We start from the raw sequence: 19,011 nt of genomic DNA, 5'->3' as shown, positions 1-19,011 counted from the left end.
TACAGATGAACCTTTCCCTATATGACTCAGACTCATCACTCTATCATCATAAGTACATTATCTCAACACTCCACTTTTTTTTCTTGTTATTTTCTTTCTTTGGGACTCGCTTGCACTTCTGGGACAGTGCCAGACATGTATCCCAGCTGGACACAATTGACAACTTGCCAGACTTTACTGGAACACATGCTTGGAATGTGAGAATCCATTATGACATCAGAAGACCCTCAGAGTCGCAAGAGGCAGAGAATTAACTAGCACCTCAGCGTCCCCAGTGTAACCTCCTCATGTTTGTTTTTTTCTTTCGAAATTTGTGTGCAATTTTTCAGGCAAATGGCTGGAGTAAAGGTTTATCATATGTGACATCTTAGTCAGTTTTGCTCAGGCTTACATAAAGTACTAGAAACTTGAAGTTGCATCACACATTTTTTCCCATTTTCAAGAATATGTTTCACACACTATAAGAAACAGAATGAAAGAAGACATATAAACTCTGTCTGAGTTTATATGTGTGTACTTGTATGAGTATAGAAAAATGCTTCTCAAAGCAAGATGGCTGTATTGCACTTTTTATATATTGCTGCCTTTGAGAACCCATTGCACAGTAAAGTAACACTGATTTTGACCACTATCAGAGCTATGTGTGCTGTCATGCTATGCTGAATTGAGAGTTTCATATTTTTGCAGGTTACTCAGCTTACCTGCCTAATAAAAACCAAGTTTTTACAAAGATGTATTTGTGTGTTACATATAATCTGCATCATGCAGAGGTTCATTGATTGCCTTAGGATTTCATAGTGAATAATTACAAATCTCCTGGGCCTTGCTGTTGTAAGGTGTTAAACCCAAATTTTTCCTTTGTTTTCATTTCCCGTAATCATACAGTATACAGTACCAGCAGTGTCTCTTGGACTTGTATATACCTGCAACAGATTTATACGATGATCTTAGATGCATGTAACCTGGTGTTCTGGGTCTTTAAAAATCATGCACCCTTGGCCAGGTGACCCAGATCCACTTGTATCCAAGTGGAATGGTGCTATGATCCATCAGCCTCTGCTTCTTTGCACTGCCTCCATCACAACCCATCAACTGCCCGTCTTTATAACAATGCCCACCTAAGAGCCTTCGGCGTCACTTGACTGTCCGTATTACAGCACTTGTCTTGCACAAGTGACCCTCCTCATTCATGTACCTCAAAGAATGCCATCGTTAGTTATTCTAGCCGCAAAAAGCAATACTACTTCGGCTCCTAGACAAGCCTACCTACCATGCAGCCAGCCAACTCTCCTTTCAAAACCCTCCACAGTTAAAATGGAGACTTCATGGATTACAAGAGGTCAGAGAATCCAGGTAAGAATGCCATATTAGCATGTCCAAGCTTCTGATTTTCCCAGGTAAATCTGACTTGTCCACCACTCAAACATAAACCTTCAACTCAAGGTTAGTAGCTTGAAATTTAGTTGTGCCCTCTTCTCTATGATTGATGTAACTGGTGTCACTGTAGGGAGCTGGTTGGGGACAGCCTATTACATACTGACATTGAAGGCTGCAGGGGACCAGCTGATTGAAAGGTGTGGCCGGGGTCTTTTAAATTGATGGGAAGTTACCTGGATGAGGAGAGAAAAAAGAAGAGTGCCGGTGGCGGCAGATAATTTGTCCTGCTTAATCCTGCGAAAGGCTACGTGCTCAGAGAAGTTGTAAGGACGTTTGTTTATGATTCGTTCTTTTGTTATCATCACTTTGGAACACCTAAAATAAACGTGAACGGAGATACCAGGCTGGAACACGCCGCTTCAAGAGGAAGCTACGACAGTGCTTGTAGTGGGAGATGCCATGAAGCCCTCAGGTAAGCTGGATCTCTTGTGGCCTTCGGTAGGTGCATCCAACATCCAGATCACACTGATATAGGCTCAAGTTCACGTTTTTTGAATACCAAAGGGTAAGTTACCGATGGCCCTAGGTAGCGTAGTTGCAGATTAGATCCCCTAGACCTTTTCCATAGTTCAGGCTAGCTAGGTATTCCCTGTCTTTGTTTTGGGTAGGCATCAGTTGGTGGCAGGGTAGCCTGTGCCATGACAGTGGTGCTAAAACAAAAGTCCACCACCTTCAGCTTTCAGAAACTTTAGTGGTTTGGCTCTGCTTGATTTGAAAGCCTTTCCATTCGTCCAGCTTCTTCAGCTCCTTAAGTTTCCACCTGCTACCTGGCACAGCTTTGCTTAATGGAGGCTGTCAAACTCCTCAGTTTGAGAGAGGTCCTCAGCACTCCACTTCTGCTGACGTGAAAAAGCATATTCATCACTAAGGCAAAAAGTGCCACAGAAACAGCTTGTCATGATTCCCAATTCCAGTCCATCCCATCTGATGTTGTTGACTCTGTAGTGTGACTCTCATCCTGAAACTGCTGGAATAGACCAAGATGAGATTTATTACCTTTGTCTGGGATATGATGCTTATCCAGTCTCGCCTGCACTGGTGTGTTGGATATTGAGCCATAAGTATTAACAGGTTCTAACCACAGCACCACCAGCTTCTCTTGAGCACAGAGCAAATTACCCTCCTTCAGGATGAACAAACACTCTTCAAGCATTCACTTCTGTGCCAGTGTTCCTTTTCTGTGAACGATCTTTCGTATTTTTATAAAGTGCACTATTTTAGCTTAGCAGGCATGCTTATCCAGACCAACTTAAATAGCGTACAGTTTTCTTGCACACTATCCATTTATGCAACTAAATATTTACGGAGTCAATGTGGGCTAAATACCTTGCCCAAGGGTACACCAGCAGTGCAACACCGGGGAATTGAAACAATAACATTTGAGCTACAAGCCCTGTGGGTAGTGCTAACATGAGACTCCACTAGGTCAGCAGACCTTAATCTTCACCTTTTCCTATTCATCCTCCAAGCTTGGCTGTTTTGGGTTGAACTGTAGCTGCTTATAGCTGACCTTTCGAGGTGTAACACCACCCCAGGTCTTTCAGTCTCAATGGGTCACTGCGTGTCTTCTGCAAATGTTGATGTGAGCAAGTTAAGCATTCATCTTCCTTCTGCCTTGGCAGGTGCCTGGCGAATGTAAAGGGGCTGAAGGAAAAGGCAGTCCGTTTCCATACCTTTTTTCTCAGTCTTCTATGGCACTGGGGATATCTGGTATCTCTGACAATGCTCCCCTCTGCTCTCTGCTGGCCTCCTCAAGCACCGTTTAAGGATCCTCAACTCCTGTCTGATTCTGTGGTTTTTTTTTTCCTGCCCTTTGTTTCATCCTCTCTTCAGTGTTGGTTAACTGACTGCTCTGTGTGCCAAATCTCTCTAAAGTCTCTAGAGTTACAGTCTGAAATCATTTCTCTGTAGTACCTTTTACAGTTGCCTCCAGCTATTTTTCTGCATCTTAATTTAGTGACTGTTGCCACTCCCTCTTCCTGAATCCTTGGGGCCACTTCCCTCACTGATGTTCTGGTATATGAAACAATACTCTGAAACCCAAACAATCATATCATGATTGCTTATCTATACTTCTGTTTTGCTGTTTGTGTTTTTATTCTTGCTTTAATTAATACAAGGTCTCTCATATGGCATGCTACAGTAAATAAACATGTTCAAGTAAATGTATTTTTAAGTCTGTCAGATATGCCAATGTGTCATTGCCATGTGGCGTGTATTATCCTGCCGGTGTGCACAAAGTGAATAGTGAATAAAGCCCAATAATGGCAACATTTTACAGAGGGAGGAATCCCAGAACCACCCTCCCCCTTTTTATCTAATCTTTTCATGGTGTCATATGTCATTTTGGTATGGCATGTGGTGTTTACAGGAGAAGATGTTGTTGCCTGTGTCATTCATTAGACTACATTTGACTATACTAAATGTCAAACTTTAGCACTATAGTCTGATAATAATATAATTATCCCATGTCTATGTATTGTAGCACAGTTAGCATTTCAAGGTAGACTTAACATTGAAAATATTTCCAAAATTCATCTTAATATTTGAGAGAAAGTGATGTGACAACAAAATGCCGGCATGGCACATTTATTTCAGCAAAAAGATAGTAATTATAACCAAAGAAGAAGGTGACTTTGTCTTGCAGAACATTAGAGTTAAGGGCTTTGTCCCCTCCCCCCAGCCTGCTTTAATGCCACTGGAATTACTCCATGCTTTAAAACAGATGTCACATGAATTATTCATTTCAAATCACATACCTAGATCGCAGAGGCAATTTCTTACCTGACAGTAGATGATCCAATTAACTTTGAAATCATCTCCTTTTCCCCGTCTGCTGAAACCCACACATGTACAGCACACATATGTGCATGCACAGAAAACTCATAAAGAAATACAGGTCTGCTGTGAATATCACTCATTGTAGTGAATCCTTTCTATTGAATTTCTCAAATATTAAAAATGACTATAAATGAAGTGGAAATTATTATGATAAATCAGTTTGAGGGGCACGTATAACAATATTTTACAATATTTACTGTAGTTTGTATGAACACCCTCATATAGTTTGTGTGAAAGCCTGCATATTGTTTACCACCAACTGTGAATAAAAATCTATTTTTATTATTATCTTATTATTGTCAGTGTTTAGGCTTCCACTAAATGCATTATAGCAGGATCACAAATATTTTATGTCACATAACAGTTATGATTAATTACAAATGGACATTTTAGCTATAACATTTGTGCTATTCGTAATAATCTCAGATATACTCAGCTATTTTCTAGAAGCAGTAGCTAATGAGTGCATAAGTGTTACATAACTGCGGAGAGATCAAACATCACACAGCACACCATAATTGGCTTTAAAGGTTACCATCGCTCAAACTGCCGCTGGATGCTAGCCCACTAATATAAAAAATTATTAATTCAATTAACGTGTCTTATGTACTTGGGTAATAAAGGCACAAAATGCACAGCATCTATGGTTGTTCAGAAATATTTTCATTGCTCATAATGTGGGTCCTTTGGGAGATTATAACTGTCATACAGTATGTAAGAAACAAAAGAAGTAATATGACAATAACTAGCGAGTTTCAAGGATGATGTGCATCCCAACAATATTTTTAGGGAATCATAATTTGTATTTTGCTCTGAGAAGTAGCTCTCTGAAGTATGCAGTTACATCTTTCCCTGATAATAAGATTATGTTGTAAAATTATGTTTTACATTAGTTTTAGAGGAATCATAGCTAGAGGAATAATAAAATTTAATGCATCTTTGATTCTCTGTCTATCTTTGCTTGAAGAGGTCCATAAAGGTACATTCTGTTATTGATATATTATAAAATAAAGGCTAAAACAAAGAGGGACACAGAAGTGTTACTCTATATTCTGTGTACAGAGTGGTATGACAGTGATGTGAAAATACCTAAGATTAGCCAAATAAAAGATATTAGATTTGCCACTTCAGAATCCGTGCTGGTCTTGTTTATGTCTCTCTGCATTTCCCCTTTATGAGAAATGCAATCGGCTTCACAATGAGTAGTATTAAATGTCTCCCATTTATCTTCCAGCGCTTTCATGCTTCAAGGGAATTCAAACGAAAAGGTTTCTCTCTAACTGGCATAATTTATTCCACAATGAATACCAAACGGAGCACATCAAGCATCAAAGTAACAGCATGCTATACAAATATCTTCTGGCCAGCTGAAGGTTATCAAATTTTAGGAGCCTGGCCACAGTTATGAAAATGAAAATCCCTATCTTCAACAGACATTTTTACTGTTAAAAAATAAAAAGCAAAGCAAAAAAAAAATAAACCAAAAGACCAAGTCAAGTCCAGCATACGTCAGCCAATCAAAGTTGTGAAATTGGAATCATGACAAGGTCTCACATATAATTTTTCTGTCTTGGTTCCACATAAACCATATCATCATTTATAAATGCACTGCACCCCAATATTGCCTCATTCTTGTATGCAACTTGTATTCAGGAAAATGTTATTTATGCAGACCTATAATATAATTAAGCTTCACATTTTGTGACACTGGCGAAATCTGGCCAGAACTTGTACTGCGAAGGAAAATTGATAGCAGAAGCTCGGTAGCCAATGCAGTCAGGTAGTTTGGGTGACTAGCAACATATTATGTTTTAAAATTGTAGTAACTTTTCTGCAGTTATGTTTCTGCATGAGTACTGACCAAGTCTAGTTTAAAAAGTCCAGAGTGAATGCTTTTCATCACACCAGTATGGACAGTTCTGAAAGGCACACATTCAAAAGTAATTGAATGTCTGAGTCCATACAAGGTCAGTACTCAGGCTTCCTTTTGCGGAAGCAAGGTGACGATTGCCCTGAATTGGCAGGTTTCCCCTCACTTTGAAAATACCACTTTGATTAAGGATGAGGTAAACTCAATGAAATATTAATCATGCAGAGAAGAATGCCCGCAAGCAAATTTAAGGGTTAAGGTATCCATAGTGACTGTGGTATTGAAATCTGCATACATGCATATATGCATGTATTTTCCACTGAGTCAATCAGTATCTAACCACCTCACTTCAGTATGTCAGCATGGGACTGCTCCAGAGCTTAATGTGCTCTTCTGAAAATGAACATTTGGCACTGTGAGAGTTGCGCCAGAGCCTCTTGCAATCTTTAAGCATGTTCTGCTGACAGACGTGAGGAAATCATTGCTGGTTGATGTGTGTTGCTTGAACTTGCTGCATGTTGTAGTATTTCAAACAAAAATAAAACATTCAAGTAATAATCATTTCAAGGGGACAGCTAGGGAAGATGGTCCTCCAAACTTTTTTTTTTTACTACCTTATTAATACTTCTTGTGAAGGAAGTGGAAGTTAACAGAACACCATAATGCCACTGAGTAGTTTACTGCGCAAGACGTGCTACAGCACATGTTGTATTAAATCTTGGAGGAACTGTGCTTCAGCTCTTGACAAACATAAAAGAGGAGATTGACGCCAAATGGACAACATCAATTTGTCGGCTTGCCTGGCTAATACATTTAAGATTTAGCACTGACGCACTGAAATCTACTCCGACTTCATTTTACAGCCATATAAAGCGTATTTATGTGCTGTGCAAGGGGTGACGCATACTGCTCACATTCATGTCAGCGCTGATCCGTGCCTTAGTGAAGAAAGAATATATCATAGATGCAGCGAGAATGCTGGCTAGGTTCATGTGCAAACAAGTGATTCAGCCCAACAGAAGTAATGAGACAGTGCATACGAAGGTTAGAGGGACAGATTTCAGGGACAGCTATGTTTAGTGAAAACAACAGCTGTTCAATCATTTTACTCCAAAACGTTTTTTTTTAGTCACACCCTCACTGAAATCCAAAATTCTGGGTGAAAACAGTTCCTGCTCGGGAAAATTAAGGTCACTCGGTTTTATGCATCATTTTTATTTCAGTCCCTAGGGCTTTTGTTCCTCACTGCTGCACACATGCTTTCCATTTTTATCTGAGACAGCCCCACATGAACACCTACCAGGTACCAAGAGCTGAGCAGATGGCCAGGCTGGTTGAGGTACTGTTTGGATGAGTTTTCCAAACCCCGTGCCATGATTGTGCCAAAAGTAGAAAGTTCCTCTGTTATTTGTATGGGTGCTCTGATTAAAACAAAGCAATGGATGGGAACACTAAAAATTCCATTTCAATGTTTAATGATGGATCACTGCAAATGTCACACTATGTATTTTGGCTTGCACAGGTGATAGGACACAGGTGGACAGTGGTGTCCAAGAAATCAATATAATTGGCCTAACCTAGGGCAGTGAGGCAGAGGCAGGCAGAGAGAGCTCTTTATAAAATGCAAGCCATCTAGTATATAGCCTTTCTGAAGATGATGCACATGCGCCATTTCATTTAAGAAATTTACATGTGGAATTGTACATTGTGCTCGTCTGAATAGCCTGTCACCGTGTGTTTGGATCTCCTGTCTATGTAGCCTGAAAACCATTGTTTTTCAAATGAAAGCAGTACCTCAACATCAGTAGAGCACAGCTGCTCACAAAGACAGATGGACCTCTGATTGCTCACTATGAGAGCGCCTGAGTGGAAAATAGGGAATTCCATCTCAAAGGTGGACAGAGTGAGAAAGACAGAGAGAGAGAGAGAGAGAGAGAGAAAGAGAGAGAGAGAGAGAGAGATGGAAAAAGTGAAAAGGGAGAGAAAGTGAGAGAGAGAGTGAGATCCCTTTGATATTCCGATGTGATAGCCTTTGCTGGAGGGACTGAACAGCACTGAGATTCATGTTATCCTGCAGTCCTGCTTCTCTCCGAGAGAGGTACAGTACGCAGACATCAGAGCTCAACTGTTTGCCGACTGATTGGGGTGGTGGAATGAGATGCGTGGGAGTCACTGAGCATGGGAGGAGGAGGATAAGTGAATAATTACTTTGCCTAGGGGAAACAAAGGAGAGAGGGAGAGGGGAAGAGAGAAAAAGGGGGAGAGGGAGAGAGAGAGAGAGAGAGAGAGAGAGAGAGAGAGACAGGGACAGAGAGAGGGAGAGAGAGACAGGGACAGAGAGAGGGGGAGAGAGACAGGGACAGAAAAAGAATGTGACAGATAGAGATTAAACATGAGGTGTGCTACTGAGTTCTTAGAACACTCACTGAGAGAAAACCTGAATATGTGATGATTACTTCAAAAAAGCCCTTGAGGAATCCTCTGCGGGCCATTTAAATATCAATGTGTTCTTCCACGTAGTGTTTTCAAACCAGACTAAGGAACTTTCCAGTGTTCTTTTCGTCACATAAATTCAAAGATTGTTAACACTGGCCACTCATTCATTTAAAATTTTTATGAGTCTATAAACATCATGTATTCATATATTTCCTGTATAATCTATTACAGCTGAAAATTAGAAATAAATTATACTGTACACTAATATTTACAATTCAGACATTTTTGCTTGCATTCCATCCATTTCCATTAAAATATAATTTCATTATTCAGCATTGTCTATATCCTTGTCCAGGTTAGACAATCGCATTTACAAAAGCAGGACGGGATATGCAGACGGTTGGTCCATCGTAACATGTGCACAATACTGTATTTACACCACCGGAGCCACCGCGGCTGCGAAATGTTTCCGAAACCCTGTGGCCTTTCAGCTCCTCAGCGCTGCCGAGAGAACAGGTTCCGGAAGGCGTTGTTGTAGTTCTTGTTGAAGGCCGTGTATATGAGGGGGTTGAAGAAGGAGTTGGAGTAGCCCAGCCAGAGGAAGATGCTCTTCCATATGGGCGGGATGTCGCAGGAGCAGAGGGGGTTGATGAGCTCCGTGATGAAGAACGGGATCCAGCAGAGGACGAAGACCCCGATGAGGATGCCCACCATCAGCGCCGCCTTCTTCTCCTTCTGCTCCCGCCATGTGTCCCCATCCGTCTGGAAGGTGACGGTGGCATGGCGGACCGTGAACACCATCTGCGGCTGGTGGGCCGCCTCTTTCACCTGCAAAAGAGAGAGAGAGAGAGTGCATGCCGGAAAGGAGGATGCTCAGTAAAGCGACCAAACTATGGAACAATGCAGTTCTATGCAGACACATCAGAACAAAACCTTTGTGCAGTAAAAATTATTACATACACAATACCAGTCAAAAGTTTGGGCACCCTTTTCTTTATTTTCACTATTTTTACTTTCTACGTTTTAGAATAATAGTAAAGATATTCAGAACTATGAAATAACACAAAAGGAATTATGCAGTGACCAAAATATGCTATTAACAAAACTTATCTTACATTTTAGACTCTTCAAAATAGCCAAAAAAAGATTTTTTGGGAAAGAAATTCATACATAGGCATCAATTTCAACCATTTAAGCATAAGTCTTTAGATCAAACTGCCTTTGAATGCATGTTTCCCATTATGTCAATCAGGTTTGTCCAGACTGGTAATGTATATAATGTACATATACGGTCTTTAAGTCACACACACGCACGTTTGCACATGTACACAAACTCACACACAGACACACACACACAAACAAGCATTTTCCAACTACTGTAACTCATTGTCATGCTTAATGCTGCATACTAACTTGTTTAATTTGATTGCCCAACTTGGGTGCTGAAAATAGGTCACATAAATACGAAACCATCCCTACAACCTGTGACCAGAATTTACTTATCTGGCTGCAAGTAGCAATGCCAACCTATTTTTTGAGTGATCACTCACAAACTTTGTGGTATGGCAGATCTCAAGAATACTCAATGAATAACTCTGATTGCCTTCCCACTGCACACCAGGAAAAAGGAATCCATTCTACAGAAAGCTAGTGAGCATGGAAATCCCTAACAAATATTTACACATCTAAAAACCACTCTGAAATAACAGAAATGCACACACGTGGTAGTTTGTTTTTTTTTCCATTATGACAATGAAGACGATCATCTCAATGGAAATAAAACATTATTAAATCAAAACATCTACAATTAATCTCTTCACAATAAAAGCCCTGGGGGCAAGATGGCCACTAGGCAGAGCAGTTGTGTTCAGCGCTGCGTGCCACAAAGCTGCTTGTCTTTGGACTGAAATCACGTAAGAGCGGACCAGGTACAATCCCAATCTCGAGCGCACAGCGGCACACCACTTCCTCTGACCTTATCTAGGCCGCATTAAAAGGTCCCTCTCAGGTTGTCAGACAGGTCTCTAGTTAAAATTTGATTGCACGCCAAGCCACTCTTGCGCGAACCGACGACTGTTCCCCATCCCCCGCGGAATAAATTCCATCTTCTAAGCGTCGGATTTCTCGGATTTATGGGGAACTGCTGATTATTTTCTGTCTTGTTCACACAAGACACGCGGCGCGCAGGACGGGCTGTGCTCCACTTTTTCATTTCTTTGATATATATTGCGCACACCTGCTGCAGGGGCGATGCTCGTCAGACGTATAAAAAAGGCGGTATTTTTAGTTACATCGCATCTCCTGCACCAGCTTCCCTAACAACTTTTCGCTATTTCACTTATGGCAACTAATAAGACGATGTACATTGTGTGTAAAAAAAAATGGGTTCAACCCTAAAAGGAAAAACTGTCAGGTGGCTCAGAACAAGCATTCCCAGCCTGCTGTAAACACATTTCTCTCTGATACCTGCTTACACAAATTACTAAAGCACAAGCCACTTTCACCCGCTTCCTTTCCTATTGTTCTGTTCAACATATGGTAATGAGGACAGTGTCAACTTCACCTCAGGTCCTTACATTTGCAGGAATCCTGGATTAGGCCATCCATTGAGGAAGCCATGTTCAAAGCACTCCCTGTAGCTTGCTGATGCAGCACAACTTAAAAGTCCCACAGGTGAATCATGTTTTTTTTTTTGTATCGAACAGGACGCTCAATATGCCCTCTAACCATCTGATACCTATTTAATTCTGAATCAATCATATGACTGATAACCAATTCAGCGGAGATTTTAACCATCCATGAATCAGTCTTGTTTGTTTTTAGCGGCCAATTTAACAATTGGGTAAAATTAATGTGGGAGAGGCATTGTTGAGCTTTCCCAAAATTCACTGCATGTGACACAAGGCATCATGCTGTGCGAACACCAAACACAAATTAACCTTGTATCCACATTTCTGTGCAGGCAAGGGCTTAGGATATCATTAAGCTGGTTCATGAAAAAGGTTAATTAACATAAAATCTATCACACTGAAAAGCATGATATGGCTGAGGTATTAAATTATGATATATGTTTCAGCTGTGTCTGCAAATGGCTAGCGACAGGCTTTTATGTACAGACGGAACACACAAAGAGAAGTCTAGCAGACACGTGGACACACCTGTCACAGTAAGTAAACTTAATCACCCTGGAAATTGACTTCTGCCAACAAAGGTGACTTTAAAACATACTTTTTTTGCAGACTGATTTTTTTCCCCCAGATAATAATTGCTAACATAATGGGAAATAATTTCAGCAGCTGCCACGATTTCTCAGCAAGCTGCTTTCCAGGTTCCGCATCCTCATTACGTCGCCAGTGTGTTCTTTTCTGTTTATCTGCGTTGCTCCGCTGTCTCGGCACCTCTTGACAACACGAGCAATTATGTAAAGCAGCTGTGTTGCGTAGCTCTTCTGCTACTCCAGCCTTAAACGTGATTAAATGTTTACCATTTTTTAAGCCATGGTAACTGCAATGTATTTTTTTTTGTTTTAACAATAATGCAAAATGCATGTGTAATGAAAATGCGCATTGTTCAGGGGCAGTAGCAGAGCTCAGTGAACACCTAGCTTGTTTTTCCCTCCGGCCACTTGTAAACAAACTGTCAGCAACAATTGGGAACTGTCAATTGAAGAACAATGTATCCCTCAGGTCAGTTAAAAAAATGTATTAGGGCCAGAAACAACTTATGACAAAGAATGCATTACACATGGATGCAAAGCCTATGGGTACACATGTCCTACCTTTGATAATCAATTTTAACCATAGGGCTAAAAAACTAGGGCTAAAAAAACTAGGAGGCTAAACAACTTCTGAAATCTGGTAAATAACAGGTTGCCAAAAGGTCTGGCTGAATCACATGAATAAATAAATTAACATGTCTCAGCAATTCCTCAGACATTGCTCCAGCTGAAATGTGTCAGTAGCGATTATAAAGGCTTGCTTATTTTTAACTCATTAACTGAAACCTAGATTTTGCTCAGACACCAAAAAAATTCTGTTTCTCACGGCGCCAAGACGTCCCGCTGCTGACATACCATTAGCCCACCGCAGAGATGACTTGAAAAGCAAAACCTGCAACCATGGCGACCACTACAGAACTGAGATGTCCTATGCCCACAGGCCACGGAGTTATCAAGAAAGCCATCCCCTCAAAGGATGAGACATCCCCCTGCTGCCATTGACCATATCCCAAACCACTAAAAGACTTCCAAATCCCCTCTACACACACCTCACTACATATATTATGTATGCATTTTAGTGTGTATGTGAGTGGGTGTAGTATTCATCTTTGTAATGAATGTTTTCCAGGAGCTTTCCTCAATCGTCCCTTTGCATAATTTTCAGTTTTTCCCAGATTGGCCTATGGGATTTTTCTGTTTTTTGAATTCCCTACGGAAAAGCTCTGTAAAGAGCTTTGCATCAACCTAGGTTATAAAATGTGCTATTTTAAATATCATTTGTCGTTTTGTTGTTGTATCTTCTCCTTTGCTGTGTGGCCAGAATTCATATTATTTCAAGACATTGCCTTGTATATTGTATATCTTTTTTCTCCAAGGGCTTTGGTGCATTACATGAACTAGACAGGTATAATCATTGGCTTAACCTAAGAAAAAGAAAATTAAGTATGTTACAGTGGATTACATAAAATTTAGCTCTTGCCTTCCTCTATTAATAGCAGAGTGGGTTCTGTCCAAAAGCAGTTCTGATCAATGGCATTTCAGAGACAGTTTTTCGCATGACGGCACTTGTGCCATTACAAAAAATCATAGTCTCTGATGCTGAGTAAACTGATTACCAGTAATACTAAACGAAAACATTGTCTGGAGGTAGAATGTCATTGATGTTTGAGGCAAAGTTTTTATACATGTCTGAAGTGTCTAAAATATTTCACGTTCTCCCATTTACCGGATAACAATTTTACAGTTAGATGAATCCAAAAAAAGCCGAAGACAGACATTAAACCAGACACACTTATCTGTGGCTATATTGGATGGATTGGATAGAGGCCTGAGTGTAAATATAATTCCACAGTTAAGGATAACTAACATAGCTGCAAAGGCACCAACCCTTTTGTTTAGAAACACAGGGAAATATTAGTGGAGCACAGTATTTTATGAAATGCCAGAAATGCAATTTGGTTCATAGATTAAAGGAAAGCTGCAGCAAATGGAAAACAAAGGGCATTGCTTTTCCGCAAATCCACTACAGTGTTCCTATCGTTCTTAGGTGCTAAACACCAGGTGTAGTTAGAAAAGGGGAGGAAGGTTCAGAACATACCATCAATGGCAATTTCATATGGGGGCTTATAAACAGCATTTCATTACAACTTAAGGCCCTGCAGACGCTCAATGCTGACATAAAAGCACAGGTTGAGAAAAAACATCTGAAACTGCAATGAGCTCCAGTGACACTGAGTCTGGGTTTGACCATGTGATTAATCTCTACATAGGGGGAAAGTGTTTCCTGCCAGATCCAATGCCTTTCTGTGCTTTTCAATTTTCTGTCACGATGCAGGGCCTCAATGATGTTGTGAACCACAGTGACCTTTAACAAAGAATGGAAAAGTACGAGAATGCCGTTGATTTGCATCTGCGGCAATCAGTGCTAGCCTTACTATGGCTCATGGAGGTCAACACAAAAAAACAGCCTTCTTTACAGACTTTTGAAATACTGACTTAGGCTGGCATTCAATACATACAATCAATCCTTTGTGCACTATGCTAGATGTGAACAGCTGTACTATCTTTAATTGTCAGGTGTGATCACAACTTACATGTACAATCCTTGAACACCAGCCCTCTTTTAAAGGGTGAAGATTCTGTGAAACTGCATTCCTTATGACTTTCTTAAATGTTTGTATTATTTATGAAAAATATAGGAACTATAACTACAACCACCACCACCACCATCATCATCATTGTTATTACCACCTTTGTGATTTGAGGACTTACTGCAATGTTACGGTTTATGGTTGGTAAAAATCCAACAATGTGTGGGTCGTTAAACCATGAAGGATATACTAGTTAGCTAATAACTATGATTCATAATTACATCATTTATAATAGCTGCAGATAGGTAAACAGTCACTTCTGCAAACTGGTGTGTATGCTAGCTAACATACAAGATAATACATAATCCTTCAGTTTCCTTCAGAGAAAACAATCTTTGTGGCCAATTGCAGTTGGCCGTTTTTGTGTTGTGGTCTTACTAAACAACAGTCAGCAGCCAACACAATGGCTGACCTTATTTCAAGAACGGTTTATCAGTTATCCTCACCACAGATCAGCTAGACTCTATTTTTATGGGCTACACAGAATGATTGTTGGCAATAGTGCTCAACAGAGAGTGATGTGTATGTGACAAGACCGCCAAAAGAGTTTTTCTCAGGGTGCTATTCATGTGTTATCATCACGGTCTGATCTCTTTTACTGCTTCTCTTCTTATTTCTTATGATCAGTTGGCTATTGGCTGTAAAATATAATTGAATTTTGGTTGTCATTGCTGTATTTATTCCTATTTATCATCATTTTATAATTTCATTCACTTTATAATTTTCATTCATGCATTATTCTCATGGAAATAACTGATATGCTTTATTATAATAACAAATATTATTTAAGAAAAAAATATGCTTGATGTCTGCCATACCATGTCTGTTACGAGCTATACCCATAAAATATCAATGTGTAGTACCTCAATAACTTCAGCCATTGGAGTAATGGTGTTTGTTTTTCTGGATCCAATGCGGAATTTCGCAGCTTTGTAGATCTTCCAGTAAACAAACAGTACAACACAAAGCGGCAAGTAGAAGGCCCCGAATGTGGAGAAGATGGTGTACGAAGGCTCCTGGCTGACTTGACACTCCAAGTGCTCTTCCGAATAAGTTTCGCCCCATCCAAAGAGCGGAGACAGGGAGATGACCGAGGACAAAAGCCAGGTGAGGACGATCATGATGTTGGAAATCCTTTTCCGCGTCTTCAGGGTATACTCTAAGTGTCTGGTGATGGACCAGTAGCGGTCCAGGGCGATGGCTGTGACGTTCCAGATGCTTGCGGTGCAGCAGAGGACATCGAAAGAGATCCACACCTGGCAGAGCACCCGCCCCAGTTTCCACTGCCGGCCGTTCAGCTCGTGCACCAGGCTGAGGGGCATCACCAGCGCGGCAACCATCACGTCCGAGATGGCCATAGATGCCACCAGGTTATGGGGCACACGGTGGAAGGTCCTCACCCTGAGAATGGTCACCAGCACCAACACGTTCCACACGAAAGTGGCAATAACAAGCATGGCGAGGAGCGTCAATGTCAGCACACTGAACACTGAGAAGGGTCTGTAGAAGTTTCCTGAACCCGAGCTGTGATTGGCCGAGACAGTCAAATTATGATATGCCATTCTGGTAATGTAATGTCAGGTTCCTACGGATTACAATAATGTTCATTAACAACACAGGGAAGAGTCCTTTGCTGGATTTTACCCTGCAATACAAAAACAAAATAGATCATTCAAAACATAATGTAAGCATTTCAAAAGCAAACAGAAAACGGCTCAAACTAGAGCAATAAAACAAATGAATGTTTGAGAAAGCGCTATTTACAGGTGATGCTACTAGACAAAAGTAATTTTTCTCCTAAATAGTGCAAACCAGAACTGGCATGTGGCCTACAGAAAGCTGAAAGCTGACCTCTGGCAACTTACCTATGGATGTGAAACTTGTGAAAACAGTGAGATTGGCAGACTGTGCAATCCTCTGAAAATTGTGTAAATAGGGGCTCTGAAATGATGACACCCATTTTGTTGTAATCTTTCTACAATGTGAAAAGGTGTTATTTAGACAGTGATATGCCAGTGGGCATGAATCCCACAAAAAAGTGTTTCTACTGTATAACAATATCAAGTTTACCGTAAACTGTAGCCAGTCCACAAACAACGTTTGGTGAAATGCCGTCTCCTAATGGTCTTTACTCTACTGTGTGAAAGCTTTTTTAGCTTTCCAGTGCTGTCAAACACCCTGACCTTTTTTGAAAGGGAATGTTGAGATTATGCTCTTTGGTTATTGAGCGGTGGAGAATCTCCTGTACATGTCTTCATTCAAACAACTAACCCAAAAAGTGATGTATAAGACATTATTTTGCTGTAATGTGTTTAAATTTAAGGTATTTTAAAAACAATACTCAGCTATCATTATAAAAATCTACACCATACCCCACTCTCAGATAGCACAGTATAATCTGCTGTTTCCCTGGGAGAATGATTGCTGTCAAGGGGAAACTGTGTACAGCTAGCTAGCCAGTAACAACATATTTTTAGTATGCCATTTGAATGATAAATCTTTTTAAAGATCATGTCATTATAAATGTATGACTAAAACTGGTGCTGTTTTCCAGATGCTTCTAGCTATGGGCTCTGTGGGAGGCTTTAGTGTGGTATGGTATGTCACTGCGTTGTGTTGTAGGAGACCACTAGTCTATCCCCACATCCGGAAGTTAAAACAGCCAGCTTGCAAGTGAAGTAATGGAGGATGGTGGTTTGACAGCCTATGATTTGACAAGTTTCAACATCATATCACACAATGTGTTTTTTGAAAAGCATTGAGAAATTTCTTTTTCTGCCGATACTTAAATTGTTGAAATGTGCATTCTTGACACAAAATATGAAAAAAAAAAACCTCCGGAGGCCCCATCAGGATTCATGTTGCCAATTTGGTAATACATTTGCATAATAGTTATTTATACTTGTATATCTGTTAGTCTATTAAATATGTGACAACAGTATTTTCTTAAATGGACTGTCATCTGAATTTTTGCCTACCCATTGTTACAGGGAAAAAACTAAAACTATTAATATGGCAATGTTATGAAACATTGCAAATTCTTCGACCAATACCTGCATGGCCATTTCTGTGGATTAGCCTTTACAAAAATGGGGAGCTCTCATTCATTATACACAGTTAACATTTCAAAGCCATACAACTAATAATACTGTCACAGCAACCTTTAGATGGTCCTACATCACACGGAAAACTACCACTGGCTGACATCATGTTTGTCTAAATAAAGATAGATACATTCAACCAAAGTAATATCCCTTGATTGAAATATTTACTTTAACCTTTCTCCAAGCATTTTAGTTCCATTTCGCTGCAGAGAATATGCATAATTCCATTTGCAAAATGAAACCCTGATTTAATCTGAATCTCATAACAGGTCTTATTTCTATGGGGTAAATTGATTATGTCAGTGAAGCCATAAATCATATGGAAAGATGGCACAGTAGGAAGAAGACTGAGGAAAGTAAATGACTTGGAAGGTAAACGGATGTGAAAAGTTCTCAACGGATTCACCAAGGTCACTACTGTGGAAGTTCAAGCTGTTAAAAAGTAGATGGTTATAAATGGTTGTGGTACAGCATTTTGTGATTTAATGTACCTGTCAGAAGCAAGGCAATCAATCAGTTTTTGTTATATAGAAATTAGAAATGAAATCCATCAAATAAACAAATGTTGAGCATCTGAGTCTTCCCCTGTGGGCCCATACTTAATGCCTCATTCAGACTGAGGCAGTAATAGCAGTAAAATATAAAGTTAAGGTAAAAGGAGCATTCCTTTGAATACTATACATCTTTCCATTAGATACAGTGCAATTACTGTACACATATTCTCACATTCAAACTGAATTACTTCACAAAATCACAGACTAATGGTGAAAATGTGTCCTACATTTTACTGGTCACATAAAGTCTTTTTCTGTACAAATACAGTTGGATAGCAGAGACTGCCCATGGAATAAATGAAAGACACAAACTTACCTTTAAACTTATAATTGCCCTGAGGTTGTTTAAAGATGTTTTTCATCACTAACAAGCTCACCAATTTTGCTATGGCTCACCCATCCGCAGCTGAAAAGCTAAAGAAAAAAAAAACGTCCAGTGTAGTCTGTGATGCACATCTTGCACAGGCAAATTTGGCATGCAAATTAGGCTTTAAGTTCATATTTCTATTTTCACAATTCAATCTACTTAATGAGAGAGTGAGTCACTTTTTAGAGGTTGAATTTAAAATAGAGTCATGTAATGATGGAGTATGACGAACTGAGACATACTCTTGCTGAGTAATTCAGTTTGAAGGTCATACATAAGTCACTGTAATGGAGAGGCATGGCTTTTAAAATAAAGATTAACATAAACAAGTCTTTGTCAACATTGCTAAATCAGAATGTCTGCTTTGCCATTAACATTAACATAAAACTCAGAGGAACAGGCTGTTCAGTATTCTACCTGCTGCAAAGATTATAGCCATTGCAGCAACTGCAATAGATCCATAGTCCCTTCTATGTTTCTTCTATAATCCTCTTTTTATAATCAGTTGGAAAATAAAATAAAGAAAATGATTGA

General features: G+C 39.9%; 1 protein-coding gene across 1 annotated transcript; it reads right to left on the bottom strand.

Moving 5' to 3' along the window:
• Nucleotides 1-9,054: 9,054 nt before the first annotated feature.
• htr5ab (5-hydroxytryptamine (serotonin) receptor 5A, genome duplicate b) lies at nucleotides 9,055-16,082 on the bottom strand. The gene is made up of 2 exons (XM_036522929.1): nucleotides 15,316-16,082; nucleotides 9,055-9,412 (listed from the first exon to the last, which is right to left on the bottom strand). Exons 1-2 carry the CDS (start codon nucleotides 16,012-16,014, stop codon nucleotides 9,080-9,082), a joined length of 1,032 nt encoding a protein of 343 aa, XP_036378822.1. The 5' UTR covers nucleotides 16,015-16,082; the 3' UTR covers nucleotides 9,055-9,079.
• Between the last annotated feature and the right edge of the window lie 2,929 nt (nucleotides 16,083-19,011).

Source organism: Megalops cyprinoides, chromosome 2, assembly GCF_013368585.1.
Source record: "Megalops cyprinoides isolate fMegCyp1 chromosome 2, fMegCyp1.pri, whole genome shotgun sequence".
NCBI lineage: Eukaryota > Metazoa > Chordata > Actinopteri > Elopiformes > Megalopidae > Megalops > Megalops cyprinoides.
This window is presented reverse-complemented; position numbering and strand designations above follow the sequence as displayed.